Here is a 24,636-nt window from a genome sequence, read left to right on the forward strand (position 1 = left end):
TTTGTAGAGACAAGGTCTCACTATGTTGCCCAGGCTGGTTGGTCTAGAACTCCCAAGCTCAAGCGATCCTCCCACCTTGGCCTCCCAAAATGTTGGGATTACAGACGTGAGCCACCGCACCTGGCCTGGGCACAACATTCTTGAGTCACAGATAGCAAAGGAAGATGTGTTCTAGTTCCACCTGACTTGGAAGCTGGGGGTGTTCAGTCTGACGCGGAGGGAATGTTACAGAACCCGCGTTCACGATGCCTTGCTGCCCCCTGCTGGAAGCTCTTGGGATGAGCTGTTTGGAGATCTGACTCCTGAGATTCCGACCCAATGTATGATGTGAAGGTTATCCAGCCAGCTGCCAGTGACCACAAAGATAATCTATTCCAAACGCTTCATTTCACAACCCACCCCCAGATAGGTCATTTTGTAATTTTAAGATACTTTTATCAAAATGGGCTTTTGGTCGGGCACGGTGTCTCGAGCCTGTAATCTCAACACTTTGGGAGAGCAAGGTGGGAGGATTGCCTAAGCCCAGGAGTTCGAGACCAGCCTGGGCAACACAATGAGACCCTGGCTCTACAAAAAAGAAAAAAAAAAGGGAATTCTCATACAGCTTGATTGACTAGTACTTTATGAAACTAAAGTGGCCAATAGCTACCTCTTCCAGGGAAGAAATGTGATTTTTAAATTTGTTTAATTAGGATCAAAGCTTGAGGTGATTATCATGAAAAACTCTTGGGATGAATTTCAGGTAAGAGCAAACAGATGGGGAAAAACTGTCAGGGTGGACAGAAGGTCCTTCTCTGCTGGAGTATGTCCTTTAGCTCCTCCCCCTCCCTGGAGGACATCCAATACCATGGTTCCTACTTGCTGCTGAGGACAGCCTTGTATACTCAGCTACTGTTATGGAATGGATTGTGTCCCTGCAAAAATTCATTTGTTGTAAGCCCTAAAGCCCCAATGTGATAGTATTTGGAGATGATGGAGTCTTTAAAGAATGAATTGCAATTAAATGAGGTCATAGGGTGGCACCCTAACGCAATGCAGCTGGTGTCTTTATAAGACCGGGTAGAGAGCCCAGGGCTGCAGAGAGGAAAGGCTGTGTGAAGACACAGTGAGAACACGGCTGCCTGCAAGCCAAAAGGAGAGGCCTTAGGGGAAACCATTTCTGCTGACACATGACCTTGAACTTCCACAGCCTCCAAAACTATGAGAAAGTAAGTAACAGTTGTTGAAACCACCCAGTCTGTGATATTTTGTTACGGCAGCCTGAGCAGACTAATACAGCTAGTAACAAGCTTTGAGACTGGCAGAGAGGAAGCCAGGAGAAGTAAAAGACACAAAGGCCGACAGTGACAGTGCTGGGATGAGGCTCCGGAGGAGGTGTTGCGCCTGTGGGGTGTGAGGTGCCTGAGGAAGTTGGGGGTTTGTCCAGTGGGCACTGGAAATGCAGACAGGGCATGGCATGTGAACATGCCTGGAGCTGGGTCACTGCCTGCATGGAGGCTGTGAGCACTCAGACAGCTGTGGCCTTTCTCCTGGCTACGACTCGGCATTGGGGCTCCTCTGGAGGTCCCCCAGCTGAGAAGGCCTACTTAGGTCTCTCCCACCTGGCATCCTGTTCTCCCCCAGGGCTCCAGGCTTCATAGTCAGGACCCAGCTCCTATTCAGGCCTTCAGACCCTCCAGGTGTGCAGACATGGAGCTGGAGGGAGAAAAATAGGAGAGACAGCTGAGCAGGCTCTGGTGCTGGTGAGGGGGCTGTGCTTGAGGAACAGTTCTTCTCAGCCCCTAAAGGCCCCGCCTGCTCAGCTGCTGCTTTGGGAGGGACCCACGGGAAGCAGGGAAGGACAGCTGCTGCCTGGCCAGCCCCATCTGACAGAGCCACCTCCAAGACGGGTTGGGTGATGTGTCAGTGAGAAGGCCTTCACATCCCATTTCTTTCTCTTGGATGTGAATGTCGGGAAGTCCATCTCTCCCCATGACTGATGCTTCCTTCTGTCACACAACGGGGACTGTATAATCCGTATGGTATCTTGATGGTTAGGAAGCTGGGAACCGAATGCATTTAGTGGACCAGAGACTGTTCAAAACACGGGGACAAGAGAAAAAGAGGCTCGGGTTCTTAGTGCCACCCCTTTTCCTCTCAACCCAATCCCACTGCCCCCTCCATTAACAACCCCCATCCTCTTCCTACCTTCCCCTTCTACACATATCCTGATCCTTCTGATAGATACGTGGCTGCATAACGTCTTCACTTTAAGATGCCTTGAATTCTTCGTGCAAAAAGGCAAGCTCTAAACTGCAAGGAGCAACCCATCAGGGGCAGCCATCTCACTGACCTTCTAGGGTAGGAGTTCTTGACCCTTTTGGATCATGGGCTGCTTTGGCATTCTGGTGAATGCTACAGACACCCTTGTCAGAACAATGCCTATAAATGTGTAATAAAGAAGACGCTAAAAAGACTAAGCCTATTTCTCGGGGTTATCATCTCAGTTTGATTTCAAGAACACCCTCCCTGGAAGACACACCATTGAAAGCTTCATTGGTCCCACCCACAGAGAATATCAGACCCCTGTGACTGAAAGCAAACTCCTCATTTGATCCTCACAACTAACCCACAAATACCACATTCAGGGAAGGTAATTCCCCATTTTACAAAAGGGGAGATTGAGAACAGTCACACCTTGAGTGAGGGTTGGTGAGACCCAAGCTCAGAATCCCTTCTCTAGAGTCCTCTGCTCTGCACCTGCTCCTGGAAAAAGTCTGACTGTCTCTTCTTATCCCACAATTCTGCCACATGAGGGGGAGTCATCCGAGTCTCTGTCTTGGGGGCATACATCTCTACTGAAATAAAATGAGTGCTCTAAGAGCATACTGATGTCTCTCCTTCCTCCTTGAATCTTTCTCTTTCGTCCTCATCACAAGAGCAGTCTCTGGTACACACATGTGGAGGCCAAGGCAACTCCAATTTGGAAGTGAATCTGCCATGCTGACTTCTGATTAACTCCTGTTCTGGAAAGCTCTCTAAGATTTCCAGTTTATCTATTGTTCCTTGTGTAAGAGTAAGTACTAACTAAACAACCTTGATGTTATCGTATTTACCACAAGCTCTGCCCTTAAACAATTGTCCTACACACCCCTTCTGAATCACATCCATTCTTTCCTTGCGGTCTGTAGCCCTAGGTTTAGGGGATGACGGCTCAGGGATCCAACAACTTGTCTCACCACTGCCCAAGACACAGACATAGCTTCTGTTCTTAAGTCCCCATTAAATCTTTCTTTCTGAGAAACTGGATTTGTTAGCCTCTTTCTCTGACCTCTCAGCTTCCTCAGACTTTGAGGGGTAGGTTTGCATAGGCCTGCCAATGGAGAACAACACACGTTAACCAAGACCTCAGGAACTGTTCTATTTTTTTAAATGAAGGAAGATGACAACTGACACAAATGTCATGTTTCCTGGCACAGAAGTTCAATCCTTCAAAGACTCCTTTCCATTAGGGAGACACACAGGTTGGCCTGGCAGGGTTTCATATCACGGAGGCCCCAGGTATAAGTTGACATGTGCTGGTTGGCACTCATGTCCTGACATATGATCATAAAACATACACTGAACAAAACACACGATCACCTGAGGGCTGTGGGGGTCACAACTTGTGTGAGCATCTCCACGTGGGTGATGAGCTGCACCTTAAGGACCCAGGAGGATGGGAAGCCAGGGATACTTGGGTTTCCCTCCCACTCAGCACCTTTTCTTAGGGTCTCTTTTCAGCTCAAGCCATAAGGATTGTAGGCTTGATTTCAGTTGGGAGACATCCCCTATTGGATGGCAATGGAGTTGAAGAGGGGAAGAAGGCAATAGAAGTGAGGAAGAGGTAATGCTATAGCCCAAGAAGACAGCACAAGGGCTTGGGGAAGTCAGAAGGCAGCAAGATGGTGGGGGTGAGGTAAGTGTCAACAAAAATAGTGGAACTCTGTAAAATATTTGAAGGGGGATTTATTCTGAGCCAAATATGAGTGACCATGGCCCATGACAAAGCCCTCAGGAGGTCCCAAGAACATGTGCCCAAGATGGTCAGGGTGCAGCTTGGTTTTATACATTTTAGAGAGGCATGAGACATCAATCAAATGCATTTAAGAAATGCATTGGTTTGGTCCAGAAAGGCAGGACAACTCAAAGCCAGGGGCGGTGTGGCGGGGTGGAGGGGCTTCCAGGCTATAGGTCAATTCAAACATTTTCTGGTTGATAATTGGTTGAGTTTGTCTAAAGACCTGGGATTGATAGAAAGGGAATGTTCAGGTTAAGATTGTGGAGACAAAAGTTCTTTGAAGTCTTATAAATGGCTGCCCTTAGAGACAATAGATGACAAATATTTCCTATTCAGATCTTAATCTCTCTAGGATTGGGAGAGTCTGGAAGAAAAAGATCTAGCTATATTAATAGAGATTCTTTAGAGATGCTAACTTCCCCCCACAAAGAACAGCTTTGCAGGGCCATTTCAAAATATGGCAAATAAACATGTTTGGGGGTAGAATATTTTGATTTTCTTCCTTGTCTCGTAAGGTTATACCAGAGTCAGGTTGGAAAATAAGTCATGATATATAGGGTTAAATAAAACCCATTTGATAAAAATGTATGACTTGTAGGGCATGACTCCCCAGACCCCTTAGATAGGAATTTGGGCAAGATTAAAAAAAAAAAAAAAAATCAGTTTAGTCCTCAGAAGGAAGAAGAAAGGATAAGGGAGGAAAGGAGGTCAAAGACTACCTACACCGGTTTTCCTTGAGCAAATGTGAATTTTTAGGCCATCTATACAGTTTGAAAAGAACCCATATTTTTATGTATTTTTTTTTTAACTCAACACCATCTCTACTTCAAGTGTCTATTCAAATGGTGGCAGAAAACATTACTAGGTTCCAGGTAAATAAGGACAGCATGCCTTGTTAAACATAATCATGATTTCAGGATCCTCCCCACCTCTCACCCTGCAGGGCTGCTAAGTACAGGGAGACAACGTAGTGTTGGGACGTTGGAGGCAGGGCTGTGGAGCTGTCTGTGCACAAGGGCACCCCCGAAGACATGGTTGTCCTCATGAGAACTTTGGTTGTGCAGCCCATCCACTTCCCACTGACTGTCCTTACGTGACGATCGAGACTCTCAGGCCCACCAGGTTTGCTTCTCAGTTAACTCCCATGCCCTTTTCAGAAAAATAGAATTCAGCTTCTCTATAATGTTCCTCTGGAGCCACAGGAAGCTCAGGTCACCTCAGGCTCTGCCCCACACACACATGGCCTGAGTCCACTGCCCTGCACTGAGCTGGGGCAAGGGATCTCTGGACCTTCACTGCTCTCCTGGGCTCCCTGCAACCCCAGCACTGAAAATCATGACACAGACCTCCTCTGCTGACAGTTCCCCACCCTTATTTTGGGTGTCAACTGCCCTTCCTCCCTCCTTCCCTGGGATACAGCCGCAGCACAAGAGAGCCCACACCAGGATCTGACTCTGAGGAGCCCTCTGCCTCTTGTCTAGAGGAAGGCTTTCCCCCTTGGTGGAAAGGAGAGGCCTAGGCAAATGTTCTTCTAAACCAGACTTTATGCCAAAACCTTGAACTTTAGAAGTTAAAAAATATTCTAATTATTTTGTTTCTCTTTGTATTTCTATTGTGGCCTTCCTTTGGAAGGGTTATGGGGAAAACAAAGGGATTGCAGGGTAAGTCATACAAGGCCAAATTACAAATGTGAAAGGCCCTGTGATCTAAGAAAAATACGGCATTCTACATCCTATAATCCAAAATAAAATCTGCATTTAATAAAACAGCACTGATTATAAAATAAATGTAAAGAACTCCAACAGGCCAGGCGCAGTGGCTCACACCTGTAATCCTAGCACTTTGGGAAGCCAAAGCATCATTTGAGCTAAGGAGTTCAAGACCAGCCTGGGCAACATATATTATTTATATATACTATTATATATTATATCTAATATCTATAACTGTTAAAAAATGTATTTTAAAAATATAACTCCAATGAGCCCTGATTTTTCTCATGCTTTTTTTGTGTTTAATATTAGATTCCTTCAAAAACGAATGCACTTTCTCATTCAGCCCTGGTGCTGAAGACACAATTCATACCCACCTGTTAAGGGGCAAAGGAACCAAGCTGCAGAGTCCATAGGGTTACTCATGGTCATTTTCAATGACTGACCCTCGGTCCACTGTGTTCAAGTACAGGATTCACACAAGACCACGTGGCTATTTCGCTGGGAGAGATCACTGATGCAGCCAGAGGTGATGGCTGGGAAGGCAGAAGACTGGTTCTTGGTGAGCCCAGTTTTTGTCTTCCCAGTAACCAGGCTGGATCCAGGGAGCTGCAGCACATGTTAAAAGTATTTAGCTAGATATTGCTGTGTAATAAACCACTCTGGAACTCCATGGCATGCACTACTAAGCATTTATCACGCTCCCAGGCTTACAGATCAGCGGGACCTTCGTACATTGGACAGGGGGAGGCTGGAGTAGGCTCTGCTCTACTTTCTCTTGCTATTCGGAGGTCATGGGCTAACCAGGGCATATTCTTCTCATTGGTGGCAGAAGCCAGAGAGGGGTTAGCAGAAACACGAGAGTTTGGGCTCAGGCTCAGAACTGGTACTGAATGACTCCCACCCACCGGGCACTTTGGATGAGAAGTGCACCCAGGGCAGCATTAGCAGCTATCTCAGGCGCCAGCATCCTCTGCAGTTGGCTCTCCTGTGGCTGCACCCCTGGCAGCCAGGTCTCATGACCCAGATGGCAACCACTGTAACTGGCGTGGCTGTGGGCTCTGCTGTCGGGCACACACTGAGTCACAGTGAGAACCCCTCCACCGTCTCTACAAAAAAATTAAAACACTTAGCCAGCCATGGTGGTGCACGCCTGTAGTTCCAGCCACTCGAGAGACTCTCAAGAGGATCGCTTGAGCCCAGGTCAAGGCTGCAGTAAGCTGTGATGTACTCCAGCCTGGGCAACAGAGTCAAGAACCTGTCACAAACAAAACAAAACAAAACAAAACAACAAACCGGCCATGGGCATACTTTTGGCAGATTTTCCTAGAGCGGACTCAGTAGCACAAGGGTGAGTGTTGGGACTGAGATCCACAGGCTGGCTGTGAGACTGAGCAGATCCCTTTACGATTCTGGAGCTCCACTTTTGGAGTTCTAAAATAAGAGGTGTACCAAATAGTTTCTTAGGTTCCTCCAGTGTGCGCACGCGCACACACACACACACAATCTATGGGCTGATGTTCTGCAGAATGCCTCGAGTAGCTGGAGAGGCTGGGGGTGGCATTCTCCACTCCATCAGTCTCACAGATATTCTGTGCACCCCATGGAGACATGGGATCCCTATTATTTCCCACTAAGACCAGGAGTTACAATGCCCAGAGACCGTGTTCTGTAAATATTCCTTGACTAAGAAAGGGTTAAATTATCTAATGCCTCCAAAATACTTCAGTGCTGAAGAACAGCACTTGTATAGCCCAAGTTCTTCACTGCCTGAATCAACTTGTCTTCTAAAGTTTTCATGCCAGACCGCGCTTCTGCTTAGATAAGAGGCCTGCAGTACTGGGCTGACTCTTAAGAAATTGCCAGATCACTTGAGGCACCCACTAGAAATGCACACGCCCAGGCCGCTGGGCAAACCACAAATCTGCTAAAGCAGAATCTCTGATGGTGTCGGGCATAAGGACCTACACTTTCAATAAGTGGCAGTGGCTGGGTGATTATTCAAGCCTCCTCTCATTTCCTCTCAAGTCATCTTAGCAGGGATCCTATAAAATAGGGTTCCTCAACAGGAATAGTGCCTGCGTCCTGGAGATGGCAGGAGCTCACATTTCTAAAGGAAGGACAGGAGCGTGTGACTCTCAGCAGGAGGAGGCAGACCTCAAGACTGTCTCACTGCAGAGGCAGAAATGTGAATAACCAGTGCAGTGGTTCTCAAAGTCCAGTCCCTGCGCAGGCAACCACAGCATCACCTGGGACCTTTTTGGAAATGCAAATTCTCAAGACCCATCCCAGAGGTACCCAGAGTCAGAAACGCTGGGGGTGGGGCTGGGCACCTGTTTTGACAAGACTCCAGGTGACTCTGATACCTGCTAAAGTGGGAGAACCACTGACACATGGAAGTGACAGCCAGGGAGGTGGGCACTGAGACCTCAGCACATCACTCCAAAGGCCTCTCAACACTGAAGACACCTAAGAGATTTCTGCAATTTTTTCTCAGAAAGTTCTTCTCCCCTTCATGACTTTTGGCTTCCCCAGAGTAGCCCTGAGGGCCAGCTCCCTTCCTGTTCCTTCTGGTCACTTCTTCCTTGATAGCTGGTCTCTCTCCCACAGACCAAATTTCCTGGGAAATGCAGCACTGGGGACATGAAGCTCAAATTGGACTTTAGAGCAGAAGCTCTTGAAGTAAAAACTTCAGGAGGGAACATAATAAAAACCTGAGTTAAAAATCCTAGGCTTGTAGTCCCAGCTACTCGGAAGGCTGAGGCAGGAGAACTGCTTGAACCAGACAGGTGGAAGTTGCAGTGAGCCGAGAACATGCCATTGAACTCCAGCCTGGGTGACAGAGTGAGACTGTCTCCAAAAAAAAAAAAGAAAAAAAAAAAAAGTACTAGGCATTCCTCTGAGTCATTAGAGAAGAGTGGGCCATCGGCTGACAAGGGTGGGGAAATGGCTGATCCTGTGCCACTTCCTGCAGGTGGGCCCCAAATGAGAAGGAATATGAGTGTGCTGGCGCAGTCAGCACCGGGACAGCCCTCACCCTGCCCCTGCTCAAACACCACCTTGAATGTGGGTTTTCTCTTTATTAATGAAGGCTGACCTCCCCTCTACTAATGACAGTTGGGACAATTATGTGGGATCCTTAAACAAACCCCAAATGGAATCTTAGACCTCCTAATTGTGAAGTCAGTCACAGGAAGCGGTCACTCGTGTTACCACTGGTCCATAATTGCTGGCTAGGGGAAAAAATGAGCCCAAACTCCAACTCCAGTTGTTGAAATAACAGCCAGATACTAGCTCAGGAGCTGAGCTGCAGTCACCTTCCCCTTCCCCACCTTCCCCTCTTTGGAGAGTGAGCAATGGCAGTTCTGGGAACCAGCCCATGTGGATACCTGGACTGTCACTTTTAGGCTGGAGACGGAGGAGAATGGCTAACAATTAGATATTATTTGGGCAACACATTAGACAGAGAATACAGGACACAAGAAAAGCTGTGCTGACTTTAGCCTATCGGTGCTCTAGAATTTTTGTCTTACTGCAAATAGGCTGGGCACAGTGGCTCACACCTATAATCCTAGCATTTTGAGACTGAGGCAGGAGGATCGCTTGAGCCCAGGAGTTGACACCAGCCTGGGTAACATAGCAAGACCTCATCTCTACAAATAATAAAGAAGTTTAGCTGGACGTGGTGGTGCATGCCTATAGTACCGGCCACTCTGGAAGCTGAGCGGGGAGGATCACCTGGGAGGTCAAGGCTGCAATGAGCCGTGATCTCACCACTGCACTCCATCCTGGGAAATGGAGCGAGATCCCGTCTCAAAAAAAAAAAAAAAAAAAAAATTAAATAAAAGAATAACAATGCAGTCTAGTCCCATGCAGATATAGGAAGGATCCTCAAATGTGGAAGACCCTAACCCAGACAGGACTGTGGCTGTCTAACAAACACCAGTCTCAAAAAAAGCAAGCTTGAGAATGAACTTATTATAGCATCAATGCAGTGATTACAAATTACTCAATATTTCCTAAAGTCCATGATAACTCCAGAACCTATTCTTACACAGGCCCTGTGGAAGAATCTAAGCAGGAATAATTGGATTATTTCCAGCTAGTGACTTTCAGGGGGACTGTCACATTTTCAATGTCTTCACAAAAATGTATCTGAAGCACTCAAACACCAAGTCTACTCAAATACGCTTCCCAAGCAGCTTTTCTGTACATCTCCGCTGCTTCCAGATGATCAGCTGCTGAGATTATGCCGCGGCCTACAATGATGATATCGGAACCTCGTTTGCCAATAACTTCTTGTGGGCTATTGTACTGTTGGCCAAGATTATCTCCTGCAAGAAACACAAAAACTATAGTTTCACATAATACAAAAATCAGAAAACCTGTCACATGACTTCTCAGAAAAAGTATCTAACCAGCTTTAAATAAAAACGTGCCCCTACTTTCGTTCCTCTTTTGTATAGCAACTGAGGAAAAACAGGAGCTGAAGAGACTCACTGGATAGGCCAGAGACATCAAACGGAGAAAGATGCTCACCAACTCTTTTCAATAGTGAAGTTTATTTTTATTTATTTATTGATTTATTGATTTATTGATTTATTTATTTTTGAGACAGAGTCTTGCTCTGTCACCCAGGCTAGAGTGCAATGGCACAATCTTGGCTCACTGCCACCTCCGCCTCCTGGATTCAAGCGATTCTCCTGCCTCAGTCTCCCAAGTAGCTGGGATTATAAGTGTGCACCACCATGCCCGGCTAATTTTTGTATTTTGAGTAGACACAGGGTTTCGCTATGTTGGCCAAGCTGGTCTTGAACTCCTGACCTCAGGTGATCTGCCCACTTCAACCTCAAAAGTGCTGGGATTATGAGCGTGAGCTACCGCACCCAGCCTTATTTATTTTATCATTATTTTCTTCATGTAATTTTTTTCCAGAAGCATAGATTCAAGTTGTCCTAAATATACACTTTCTCAATGTCAAATTTTAGATCATCTGTAAGCTTAACAATATATATATATAAAAAAGAAGTAAAACTCATCATATATTACCAAGAAAGGTTCAATATCAAAAAAATACAATAAAGATTGGCCTCACAATTGAAGAAAATTTTAGCATACATCTCAGCATCACCACAAGGCACTGTTGAGCAAGTCTAACCTGACCACTACAATATACAAGAACCTTTCTATCACAACTCCATCAAGTGGTCACACAGACTATCCATAAACCCTAATCCTTAGATTTTGCTTTTTTGTTTTATTAAATTCTGCTGTTCCAGAAGCATTCTGTTAAATAGCTTATTATCTTCCAAATCCAAGACACTTTAAGTATTCTTAAAAGCCTTGACCCTAACTATAGTATCTAGTCAAAGAATTATGAGGGCTTACAAGTAAGGGCTTACAAGTACAGAGTGTTTACTCTGTGCCAAGATATTGTGTTAAATATTCTGCATGTTACCTCACTAAAGCCTCTTGATTACCTTATGAGGTCAATACTGTTATCATCCCCATTTTACAGACAATGAGACTAAAAGAAGTAAACTGACTTGTCCAAAGATACATAGTTACCAAAGGCCTCATTCATTATTGTTCTAGACTAAGAAGGCTTCTCTTAAGCAAGTGTATAATAACATGCAAACTTTTATTTTGCCTGCCATGGGTAAAGAAGCATTTTTGGAAGAGCCATGACCAGTGACCAGATTTACCTCCTGCTTCCAACTGAACTCCTGGAGTCAAGTGAAGAAATTCTGGTTTCATGCTTACTCGGGACCCAGAAATAAAACCAACAACAAATTCAGAGTGCTCCTCAGCCATTCTAACCTAAATGGAATGTAATAGAACATATTACAAGAAAACAGTTAATCACACAGAATAAAAGTAAAAATATGCTCTATTTTTTTAAAACTTAGAAAAAAAAAAAAAGACATGGGGTCTCACTATATTGCCCTGGCTGGTCTTGAACTCCTGGGCACAAGGGATCCTCCGACTTGGCCTAACAAAGTGCTGGGGTTACAGGTGTGAGTCAACATGCCCGGCTTATGCTCTATTATCTAGTTAGAAACTTTGCTGTATTATAGATGCCTTTTCTCATTCCATATATATAAAGTTACTATATCTGAAACAGGTCATCTTAAATAGAAACCATAATAAAACACACTTGATTCATTAAGACTCTGAGATGACCCTTTCCCTTCCCTTCCTGCAATAAACCATACTTAAAACAGAAATCCTATACTATGTGCATCTAAAATCAAGATGCTGCATAATTTCTTATTTCTAATAATGCTTGGTGACCCACCTAGTTCCAAAAAGTATTTGAGGTGAGTACTCTAGAACATAGTATAATGCTATGCAACCACATTCAAGGCTTACTGACTATCTACAGACAGGCTACTCCATATCCAAAGGCAGCTGTCATGTAAAGAACAGCTATGCTTTCAAGAGCTAAAGAAATCTTACCTCTACCACTTTCCCTCTTCTGTAACATCAACTGGTCTCCCCAGTTTCTACACTAGTATCTCACATTCATAAAAGTATCTTTAGAAGGTCTGCCTGGCTTTCTGATTTGGTACTTTCCCCTCCGAGAGACGTGACTCTGTACTTCCCTTCTAATTTGAGACTTCCCGGAGACCTGACTGGGTACCACCACTGCACTCTAGCTTCAGTACTTCGAGACCTGAGACACATTGATACATTCTTGCCACCAACTACTACTGCCAACAAACAAGTCATGTCTTGTCCTTGAGCCAGACCCAGACTCCCAGAATGCCAAATATTAAAACTGACCGTGCTTATGAGACTTGGGAAATCAGACATTTATAGTCAATTCAGGGATAGGGTTAAAACGTGACTGTAGGGCCATATGAGTTAAGTCTCCAGATAGTCTTTGAAATAACATGAAAAAATAGAAATCCTTTACTTCTAGAATCTTCACATGGGGGAAAAAAATCATGGGGATTTTCTTGGGGCTTTATTTTTTTTGATAGGCTCTTACTCTTGCCCAGGCTGAGGTGCAGTGGCATGATCATGGCTCCCTGCAGCCTTGATCTTTAAGCTCAAGTGATCCTCCCACCTCAGCCTCCCAAGTAGCTGGGACTATAGGCATGTACCACCATGCCTGGTTAATTTTCTTTTTCATTTGTTTGTAGAGAGGAAATCTCACTATGACATCCAGCTGGTCTCAAACTCCTGGCCTCAAGCAATCCTCCCGCCTTGGCCTCCCAAAGTGCTAGGATTATAGGTGTGAGCAACTGTGCCCAACCCCCGATGACAATTTTTTAAAAGTAATATAATATTCTAAAATATCTGACAAGAATAAGAGAAAGCCACTGAATGTGGGCTGCTGTCATGGCAATGTGCATCTCTGTAGGACTTGGGAGATTCTGAGAAACTGTGTGTCTGGGAAGCTCTTCTCATCTTCTCTCAATTCATGGTAAGATGAAAAAGACAATGATCTGAAAGTCTTGGTAGATTTAATAAGTGTTTGTTTGACTAACTATCTGGGTCTCAAAGTTTCTCCTGGAGTATAATTCAAATTCCTGAAGTGTCCACTACATGATATAAAATGCTATTAACTATCAAGGAATTCTATCCAACTACTATTAATATACTGTCACACTAACAAGAGCTGGATTTTTTTTGGCAGAGGTTCCAGAGATGCCAGATTAGGAGATATCTTCTTGCCCTATAGCATGTAGCATAGCAGCCCCTGCCCCCTCTCACCCAGTCCCCCCAAAACTTACCGCTGCTCTAGTGTAGTTCCCAGTGGCCAGGGAGCCGGTGGAGCTCATTTCCGCAATAAGGAGGCACCCCCGATGCAAAGGCAGGCCCACTTCTTGCAGGCCTTTCACAACTCCTGAGCCTGGCACCACGTGAGCATTTACCAGATCTGCCCAGGAAGCTATTTTAAAGATACCTCCTAAGAAAAAGGGGAAAAAAAGATATTTGCCGATTTTCAAACAAAAACCTCTAACCTCTTGTCCAACCAACTGCAATATGAAATTATCTCCCAGTAACATGTTAATGAGAGAATCAAACTCTTCAGGAACTTTAGTGATTATCAGCAGACCCATGGTTCCATCTGTGAAAACTGTATCTGTTATTTAGGTAAGTAGCTGGGTAAGAGATCACAATGAGAAAAAAACTTCCAAGATCTGCGCTTGGCTTATCAGGAACACTAACAGGACTGTTTTTCCTTGTAGGCTGAAGCTCATGACCACAAATAAAACTCATGCTATCAAAAAAGGGACTCCAGTGAAGACAAACATTTATTGATGTCAAGGATAACAACATTTAAAAATTCCTCTTGAAGCTGGGCATGGTGGCTCATGCTTGTAATCCCAGTACTTTGGGAGGCTGAGGTGGGCAGACTGCTTGAGTTTAGGAGTTCAAGACCAGCCTGGGCAACATGGCAAAACTCCATCTCTACCAAAAACACAAAAAACTAGCCAGGTGTGGTGGTGTGTGCCTGTAGTCCCAGCTACTTGGGAGGCTGAGGTGGGAGGATCACTTGAGCCCAGGAGGTGGAGGTTGCAGTGAGCCAAGATTGCACCACTGTACTCCAGCCTGGGCGAGAGAGCAAGATCCTGTCTAAAAAAATAACAATCATAAAAATAAAATTCTTCTTGAAGATGACAAGTTTTCACTCTGCAGGGGTGTCTCAGCAGCTTTACTATCGTTCAATATTTCTACATGTTCCTTAGATCTCCTTAGCTACCTAATTTCAATGGGCAACTATATTCCTTTTAAAAGCGGACAGTAAGAAGCCTGATTTTCGAAAAAACTCTATGCAGAGCTGAAGAAAGTTTGTATAAAACTCTTACATCAGTCAATCAGCTAAAGTAAGCTGGACAATGTGATGAGGGCAGGACATCTTAAACACATGAAGAAGTCACTTAAAGACAAATCTGTTTTAAACAAATAGCTTACGAACATGCATACATTAAAGAAAAGTTACCTCAAAGATACCTACAAAAAATGTTACATAACACGACCAAATATCTGTTACAAGGTTAAGTGAAAAATGCATTAAATATACAGTCTGATCACATAGTTGTAAAAACGTAGACAGAAATTTGCATAGAATAGGCAGTAGAACTAAGCATTTGTCTCAACCAACACATGCACTACTTTGAGTCCCTATTTGATAAAATAAAAATCTTTAAATAATGTTTATCAATAGAACTTTTTCTGCTACAAATAAATCTTACCATTTTATATTTCTTTCTCATTGTTTCCTTTATGTGGAATTTTCATTCAAAACATCATATTCTGCTAAGGACATCTGTCAAATTTGCTAGACCAGACACATACCCTTCTTCTGGTACTAGCACACCCATTTTATTTAAGGAAATTATCCCTGCTTGGTTCTTATTTCAAGAAGGTCAGGGTTAACAACCTTACAGTTGCAGAGCAGATTGTCCAGGCTAGTTAATGAAGGTATTCTATATCCCCAGCTAGAGTGACTGGTTTACGGTGAGCATGTAGAGTATGCCTACCTGAGAAAGAAATCAACAGAGAAGCAGAGCTGAGAGATGGAGAGAAAGCAAGTCATGAAGATATCACTTGAGCTCCTGGATCCAACCACGCTTCACAGCCTGCTCTATGAATGGACTTTCAATGACATGAGCATTTCCTTTTTTTCTTCAGTTTAAGCTGGATTTCTGATTCTTGCAGATTCCTGAATAACACACTTACCTTCATACTGCTTTTTCACTGTGTTTCCTATATCTGCAAACTTCCGGTCTTCAAATATCAAGAACTCATGGCATTTTGCCAGAGTTATCAACTCCTTCATCACATCCAGAGTAAAATCATTCAAAATATCTACATGAGTCTTGAGCATACAGATACTGGGTCCTAAAGCATCTGCTAGCTGCAACAGCTCTCTGGCCTCTGAAACATCAGCAGATAGACACAGATTGGTCTCCTTCTTTTGCATAAGCCTGAGAAGCTTCGATGCAACTGGGTGGATCCTGGGCAGCTCTGCACGTGCACTGAAGCTGAGTTCTCTGGATGCTTCCTTTATAGAAAGGGGAGACCCATTATGATTCGCTGCCATAAAGACATTCTCCTGAATAAATCTCTTCACTCTCCCAACCGTCTCAGCATCAATTTTTTTCTGCTGTTCGAGAATCTCCAGCATTTTGGACAACGTACACACTGAGTGGAGGCGGATCCCGTGCGCCTGCAACTTGTCCTTGCCTCCCTGCTCTCTGTCCAACAGCACTATGGCATCAGTGACCTTCAGGCCCTCCTTCTGAAGAACCTCAACAGTTTCCAAAACACTAGATCCACTGGTGACAACATCTTCAATGATTAAACAGGTTTCTCCTGGATTAATAGTTCCTTCTACAAGACGCTTAGTTCCTAGAAAAGAAAAAATTTCGCTGATTCCAAATTTAAATATGTAGGTATATGTGTGTATATATATACACACAACTTGCCAGTTACACATACAGTATATGTGTATTCCAACTTTGTATACCAAACTTGCTAGTTGCACATACAGTATATTTATGTATAAAGCCAATTCTGTATACCAAACTTGTCAGTTACACATACAGTATATTTATAGTAAATCAAGTAAATTATTTTACATTATAAACACGGCTTAATGTGTTTTATGATCAAATTTTCAAATAGAGGTTTGTTTTTTTTTTATTTAAAAAATTTTGTTTTATCACAGAGATGAGGTCTCACTATGTTGCCCAGGCTGGTCTTAAACTCCTGAGCTTAAGCGATCCTCCCACCTCAGCCTCCCAAAGTGCTAGGATTATAAGTGTGAGCTACCACGTCCAGCCTAAATACAGAGTTTCTTACAGCAGGATCACCGAGATCAAGGAAAGTTATGAAACAGAAAAATCCAATATCATCAATGAAATAATTCCTTTTTCCATCAAAGTATTATAAGTTCACTATTCAAGATCAGCCAAATAATTGGCTTTTTGAAGATACAAATTCAGAAGGAAAAATATTCAGCAATCATTTAGACCCAATACTACAATCTAAAAATTATATAATGCAACGTGATTAAATATATACTTCTCTACCCTAAATTCCACTACAGACTATTTTCAGATAATGTACAAATTGTAAATAACTTGGGCTGTAGACTTCATAGACTCATCAAATGCTTTCTGCCTCTTGAACAATTGGCAAGTTTAACTGAATCAGCTTAAGCTAGAACACAAGACTGCAAGTATTTATAACATATTTAAAAATGCGTAATTTCATTCCAGAAACATTTTTTAAAACATAAAATAAGAAAACAGAAATAAGAGTTTTCTTATGGGTAGGGATTCATATAGATTTTTTTTTTTTAGCTCAGAAAATCTCAGCTGGGTGCAGTGGCTCACACCTGTAATCCCAGCACTTTGCCAGGATGAGGCAGGAGGACGGCTTGAGACCAGGAGTTCAAGACAAGCCTGGGCAACAGAGTGAGACGTTGTCTCAAACAAAAAACAAAAAACAGAAAAACTAACACTGCCCTTACGCAGCAAAAACTCAACTGTTTATCATAAAAATTTTTAGAATGCATTTACAGAAGGATGTTTAAACACTAATACATCAACATAAACAAAAAAGCCCATTAATTCCTTACTATCATTAAGATTGCTTTTCAGGTTTTATTTATTTTTTGATAGCCTTGCTCTGTCACTCAGGGTGCAGTGCAGTGGCACAATCATAGCTCACTGCAACCTTCAGCTCTTGGGCTCAAGCCATCCTCCTGCCTCAGCCTCCCATGTAACTGCTACACTCAGCTAATTGTGTATTCTTTTTCTATTTTTGTAGAGACAAAGTCTCACTATGTCGCCAAAGCTGGTCTCGAACTCCTGGGCTCAAGCTATCCTCTCGCCTTGGCCTCCCAAAGTGCTAGGATTACAACTGGCCACTGTGCCTGCCAATTTTCAGGTTTTTTGTTTGAAATAGGGTCTCACTTTGTCGCCCAGGCTGGAGTGCAGTGGCACAATCTCAGCTCACTGCAACCTCCACCTCCTGGGTTCAAGCACGTCTCCTGAATCAGCCGCCCCAGTAGCTAGGACTACAGGTGCACACCACCACACCCAGCTAATTTTTGTATTTTTAGTAGAGACGGAGTTTAACCATGTTGGTCAGGCTGGTCTCGAACTCCTGACCTCAAGGTGATCCGCCCACCTCGGCCTCCAAAAGTGCTGGGATTACAGGCGTGAGCCATGGTGCCTGGACAAATTTTCAGGTTTTAAAGCAAGTCACCTGATCATCTATTGCCATGAACCCACACGAATATCTCTCTGAGGTTTTTACGCTACTTTATGAGAGTAATTTTATCCATGGATTACTTTTCATGAAGTTTAAATACAAACATACTGAGAAAGTATGTGCTGTTACAACATTTTGCTGATGAGGGAAGGGCTGGTAAAAAAAAAAAAATGTTGGGGTTTCATAGATACAGTACCAAAAAAAGCACTTTTCATTTCCTAATCAATGCAAAGCATTTCACCCCAGTCTAAAAAAAGGAAGGTGACTTATAGTAACAATTACAAATTCCACAAGCAGTAACAACTTAAGGGACTCAAGATGACTCTGATAAAACATTAGTGCGCAGAAGCTGAAAACTTCTAACAGTATGATGTTACAGATTAATTAACTTAATGCTTTATGTTACTTTTATTTTACCATAATCCTTTGTTTCTTTCCTTCTAATAAGCATTGGAATTTGATTGGTTGAACAGATAACTGTAGCCAATGGCAAAGCTGTATAAGGCACTCCACACACAGTGTCAAAACTGATTCCTGCATTTTGGGCAGTTTGGAATAAAACATCCGCAACCTGTAAGAAAATGAACACATAAACAATGTTTTATTGTAACTATTTTAAATAGTGTAACAACTATTATGTATGTGTTATGTAACAACGTAACAGTAAAGACAGTAATAAACTAGTGGGGGTAAGTCTCAAACTTCATTGGAGAAAAAAAAAATGCCTTTTTATTACTCTCTCCATAAACCCCGTACACAAACATAAATCTAAAAACACAAGAATGAATCTATTCAGCCAGACTCAGAATCTGTTCTGAAGGCAACCTGAGATGTGTTGGGGAAGCTCATGATGTTGACCCCAAAGACTAAGGATGGTCCCCTGACTCCATGGTTTCCCTCAGTAATCCATTACGCTGAGTATCTAAACTTATCATCTTTTAGTTATATTTCCTGAAAGAAGCCTTCAGTTAGGAAGTTTCATAAATACAGACTATTGTGTGAATTGCTATTTTATAATCTCCTTTTCCACATAAATTATCACATTTTAATGTTAGAATACACATTCCCACCCAAGACCACCTCATTTTTAAAAAAGAAAAGCAAGCAATCACTGAGTTGCTTTGTGAACTAGATCCTAGGTTTAGTCCAGTACTTCTAAAGAGTAAAAAAACCAAAATCTATTGAAGGGGTGGCCTGCCCCTTCACACCTGTGGGCGTTTCTGGTTAGGTGGAACGAGAGACTTGAGAAAAGAAATGAGACAGAGACAAAGTATAGAGAAAGAAAAAGTGGGACCAGGGGACCGGCGCTCAGCATACAGAGGACCCACGCACGGGTCTCTGAGTTCCCTCAGTATTTATTGATCATTATCTTTACCATCTTAGAAAAAGGGAAGTGGCAGGATAATAGGATCATCGTAGGGAGAAGGTCAGCAGTAAGACATGTGAATAAAGATCTCTGTGACATGAATAAGTTTAAGGAAAAGTGCTGTGCCTTGATATGCATATGCAAATATCTCCATAAACCTTTTTAGTGCATAAAGAGCACCTTCAGCCCTAAGGCGGTTTTCTCCTTTCTCAGTAAATGTTCCATTGCCCAGAGACATGCTTTTCTGTATCTCAACTGCCAAGAGGCCTTCTTTCCTCTTATACTACTAGTCCTCCTCAGCACAGACCCTTCACGGGTGTCAGGCTGGGGGATAATCAGGTCTTTCCCTTCCCACCAGGCCATATTTCAGACTATCACATGGGGAGAAACCTTGGACAATACCTAGCTTTCCTAGGCAGAGGTCCTGGCGACCTTTGGCAGTGTACGTGTCCCTGGGTATTTGAGATTAAGAGAATGGTGATGACTTTTCACAAGCATACTGCCTTCAGGCACTTGTTTAACAAAGCACACCCTGCACAGCCCAAAATCCGTTAAACCTTGAGTCACCACAGCAAATGTCTCTTGCAAGGACAAGGTTGGGGGTAGGGTCACAGATTAACAGCATCTCAAATACAGAACAAAATGGAGTCTCTTATGTCTACTTCTTTCTATATAGACACAGCAACAGTCTGATCTCTCTTTCTTTTCCCCACAATCTATGATTATTTTAAGTTGCAAAGAATGTAATTTCTAGTACTAAAAATATTAACATATTATCTCAGAACTGTTTTATCACTCTTCTTAAGGAATAAACTTGGAATACAAATGCTACAGTGACTGGATACTCACCACCTCCATTTAAAAAAAAAAACACAACATGAAATTTCTGACTATGAAAAGTTTAAAATTTTTTACATCTTTTTCCAACTCAAAGTTTCACTCTACTATGTCCAGAGAATTTTATTCTAAAGCAATATATGATTATACTTGAAAAGCTTTTACTAATCCCTCTGTCATACTTGTCTATATGTATGTAAACTGAAATTTAAAATGGTAATTTAAAAAACTTTCCCATGACCACAAGTCTCTAGGTGTCAAGAATTCTGTAGCTCTCTCAGGTCCTTACTTCCAAGATGACAAAGAAAAGAAAGGAACAGTGATCGTGCCAAAAAGGGCTGTGCCCAGTAGTTGCACGTACTATGTCTGATATATGCCCAAGGAAAAGACTATTAAGAAGCCCATCATGCAAAACACAGTAGAGGCCGCAGCAGTGAGGGACATTCTGCAGTGAGCATCTTATGTTCTTCCCAAACTGTATACGAAGCTACATTACTGTGTGAGTTGTGCCATTCACAGCAAAGTAGTCAGTAGTAATCCATCTTGTGAATCCCATAAGGACCAAATACCCGACCCTGATTTAAACCTGTGGGTGCTGCCTCATGACCCCCACCAAAGCCCATGTAAGAAGCTGAATCCTTAAGGACTGAAGATAAATTATTCTCTTGAGGAAAAGAAAATGGAAATTGTACTTTTTAAAGAAGAGAATTCTTATTAAATTATTACAAGCACATGATTAATTAAAACATGTTTTGCAAATTTTGACAGAGGGATAAAAGTAGATTTGGAAAATGCATTTTTAGTGAGTTAATGCTACCTTTCCTCTCCAATTACTGTATGTACACTAATGTATATATAGTACTATAGTCAAATATCACTTATTAAGGGAAGTTAGAGTTTAGCATAAATTATATTGCTTTTTGGGGTGTAAATACTGAGAAATTCTATTCACATAAATAAGATGTGAAAAGGAGTTTTGTTATATCCAAGTCTCTCCATGTCTTGAACTCCTCACCAATTAATCACCAAAATACATACACATACATACATACACACACACACACACACACACAAACCATGATCTAGTTATCAAAAAACTTTTTCTGTCATTTATCAGCTGGCTTATTAAAATATAAATCAATTTTTCCCTAGAAAATCCTTAGTAATTCTCCACACTGCTGAGATACACCATAGCAAGATTCTGGATGGTGAGAAGTTAATAGTCCAAAGTACCATAACCTTAATAGTCCAACCTACCTTAATACTTTTTACAATAACCACACAAAGTGGTCCCTAGTGAACATAAACCCTTAAGTGGGCTGAGGAAACTTACATGTCTTCTAGATAAAACTTTCTGCAATGATGGAAATGTCCTCTATCTGAGCAGTCCAAAATGACAGCCACTGGTCATATATGACTATTTAAACTTAAAAATTCATAACACTCAATAGTAACTAGTGGCTAGTAGCAAACTCTATTGGAAAACATATTTACGGCCCTCTACTCAGTGTGGTCTGCAGTTTCAGCTGGAACCTTGTTAGAAATGCACAACCTCAGGTCCAGTCTCAGAGCTACAGAACTGGATTCTGTATTTTAACAAAATTCCCAGGTAATTCATATATACTCAAAATTTAGAAGCACTGTATTAGAAACCTCTAATTTGTATAAAAATTTTCCTTATATTGACTAAAAACCTGCTTTCCCAATATGTCCACCTTCTGGTCTTAATTAGTGCTTCTGGCCGCACAGTGCAAAATTCAACTCCCCTTTCCAAACAGCCCTTCCAAGTGTGGACCTAAAAGGAAGAGGCTGAGGCAAAATTAATACAAGTAGAACACAAATGTGTGCCAAGTTCGAGGAGTGCAACCCGAAGCATAAACTTAAGTTGCCCTGACCATAGGCTTCGATTACAGTAGTTACAAGTGGATTTTTAAAGCAAAAGAAGGGGCAGTTCCTATGTTCACCACGAATTTGCATTGAAATAACATGAGGTAGCCCAGCAGTGGCACCAGGCATTTGTAGTCCCAGCTTTTTGGGAGGCTGCCAAGGCGGGAGGATCTTTTGAGGCCAGGAGTTCGAGATGCGCCTGGGCAGTATGGCGAGACCTCCTCTCCACAAAAAAAAATTTTTTTAATTTGGTGGGCACGATGGCACACGCCTTTAGTTCTAGTTACTCAGAGGTTGAGGTAACAGGATCTCTTTTTTTTTTTTTTTTTTTTTTTTTGAGACAGTCTCCCTCTGTTGCCCAGGCTGGAGTGCAGTGGCTCAATCTCAGCTAACTGCAACCTCCTGATTCTCCTGCCTCAGCCTCCTGAGTAGCTGGGATTACAGGTGCGCACCACCACACCCGGCTAATTTTTGCATTATCAGTAGAGGCGGGGTTTCACCATGTTGGCCAGGCTGGTCTCAAACTACAGACCTTAAGTGATCCATCCCCTCAGCCTCCCAAAGAGTTAGAACTACAGGCATGAGCCTCTGTGCTCACGGGAGGCAGGAAGATCTCTTAAGCCCAGGAGTTCCAGGCTGCAGTGAGCTATGATCACAGAGCTGCACTCCAGCCATGGTGACATAAGAGAGACCCCCTCTAAAAAATAAATAAATAATTGTCCCCAGGGCTGCATGGGGGAGCATGGCTGAAGTCTCTCTAGGCTCTGATAAATTTTATATACATCACATACAGTGTTCAGGTTGTTCTATTTTTCTTTTCTCACAAGTATTTTCCCAGTTGCTGAATTATCTGCCCACCTACGTTTTCCCGGTCTGTTTGTTTGTTTGTTTGTTTTTTGAGGAAGGGTCTCACTGTTGCCCAGGCTGGAGTGCAGTGGCACAATGACAGCTCACTGCAGCCTTCACCTCCTAGGCTCAGGTGATCCTCCCACCTCAGCGTACCAGGCGTGCGCCACCACACTCAGCTAATTTTTTGTAGAGACGGGGTCTCGAACTCCTGGGGCCCAGGCTGGTCTCGAACTCCTGGGGCTCAGCTGATCCGCCCACTTAGGCCTCCCAAAATGCTGGTATTACAGTCATGAGGCACCACGCCCGGCCTCAAGTCTAATCTTCTTAAATACACAGAATTCATTCAAGTGTGCTTCAGTGCCAGACAGGGTTCCAAACTGGGTTTCCCGACTTTTGCAAAACACGTGTCTAAGCCTGTGGGTGAAAGAACAGACGACTCTCAAAGAGTCCAACAACCCCTGGCCTCTGTGCTTCTTATGCTTACTCCCCAGACCAAGAGTAGGGTTGGACTGCCTCCTTGGCTCTTTTGCTCTCACTCACGGCCCAACTCCTGTCACCCTCTTCCATTTCCTGGTACTCTTTCCCGCCACCAAACCCTGTCCTTCCCCTTCCTGGGCTAGCACCTGACTCAGAAGACGCGGTCGAGACACGATGCCCCGAAGATCGATGTAGATGGGGGAGGAGAGTCCGCTCTTGAGCACGAAGTCCCCAAACTTGAAAGCCTGCACGTCGTACAGAACCGTCACCAATGGCCCCAAAACTGCACCAGCTGCCGCCATGGTCGCGCGCTGCCTGTTTGCTTCAAACCGCCAGGCGCAGCGGGCCTCCGGCGCCCCGATGACGTAGCCCCCGAAGCCCCGCCTCTTCCGCCTGCCTCGTCCGCAGCTTCCGGAGCTTGCTGCACCCACCTCTGGGTTTCCCCGGGCTGAAGGGTCGGGCAGGTGGTAGCGAATCTGGCGCCGGTTTGTGCTTCTCCCGGTTTCTTCTGGATGGGGTCGCCGGGGTTCAAAGCCCAGAACAGCTAGATTGACTGTAGGATCATGAAGTCCAGCCTTTCATGAGAGTTTTCATAAATCCTGTCCATTTTTTAATAACCAATGCCTTCTCGACTAGTTCTCTTAATTATCTCTACTCCTTGGCCTAGCATGTTATATTTGCTAGTTATTAGCCACGATTTTCCCCCATGTTTCTCCAAATAGAATATAAGTTCTCAAAGACAGGGACCTTTACTCAATTCTTTTATTAACTTCATAGCATCTAGTACCTGACAGCACATAGATCATTACAGTATTCATTACCTCTTTTGTCTGTACTGTGCTTCCTGAAGGAGTACTTTTTTATTTCCTTTGGCGTATCTCAAATGCTTAGGTAATAGGTGTAGAAAAGGTTAGGGAGGGAGGGAGGAGAGTTAGAAGATGGTGAATTGATTGGTTATCAGGGTTATCCAGGAGGATAATATTGCTAGACAATCGGAAAATCCAAACGTATTTGGTCTTTACAAATAAATCCCGTAGATAAATAATCTAAGAAATAATCTTTACAAATAAATCTCTTCTACATTATGTATATAAGGCAATACTTTCTTCTTGCTTAAGGGAAATAACCCTTAAATTCACATAAAGAATGAAACTTTGTCATTTGCGGCAAGGTGGATGAACCTGAAGGACATTATGTTATGTGAAACAAGCCAGGAAGAGAAAGATAAATAC

The 24,636-nt window shown here is 43.2% G+C and overlaps 1 protein-coding gene across 3 annotated transcripts; it reads right to left on the reverse strand.

Annotated features, from left to right (window-relative positions):
* Positions 1-9,706: 9,706 nt before the first annotated feature.
* UMPS (uridine monophosphate synthetase) lies at positions 9,707-23,806 on the reverse strand. 3 transcript variants are annotated; one of them, XM_011950774.1, is made up of 7 exons: positions 23,551-23,734; positions 22,677-22,775; positions 18,406-18,559; positions 15,445-16,116; positions 13,491-13,666; positions 11,454-11,568; positions 9,707-10,082 (listed from the first exon to the last, which is right to left on the reverse strand). In XM_011950774.1, exons 3-7 carry the CDS (start codon positions 18,437-18,439, stop codon positions 9,913-9,915), a joined length of 1,167 nt encoding a protein of 388 aa, XP_011806164.1. In that variant the 5' UTR covers positions 18,440-18,559; positions 22,677-22,775; positions 23,551-23,734; the 3' UTR covers positions 9,707-9,912. The 3 variants fall into 3 exon arrangements, with proteins under 3 accessions (XP_011806164.1, XP_011806162.1, XP_011806163.1); XM_011950772.1 differs by lacking the exon at positions 22,677-22,775 and having other exon boundaries at positions 23,551-23,806; XM_011950773.1 differs by lacking the exon at positions 18,406-18,559 and having other exon boundaries at positions 23,551-23,720.
* Between the last annotated feature and the right edge of the window lie 830 nt (positions 23,807-24,636).

This window comes from Colobus angolensis, unplaced genomic scaffold (genome assembly GCF_000951035.1).
Source record: "Colobus angolensis palliatus isolate OR3802 unplaced genomic scaffold, Cang.pa_1.0 Scaffold31, whole genome shotgun sequence".
Taxonomy (NCBI): Eukaryota; Metazoa; Chordata; class Mammalia; order Primates; family Cercopithecidae; genus Colobus; species Colobus angolensis.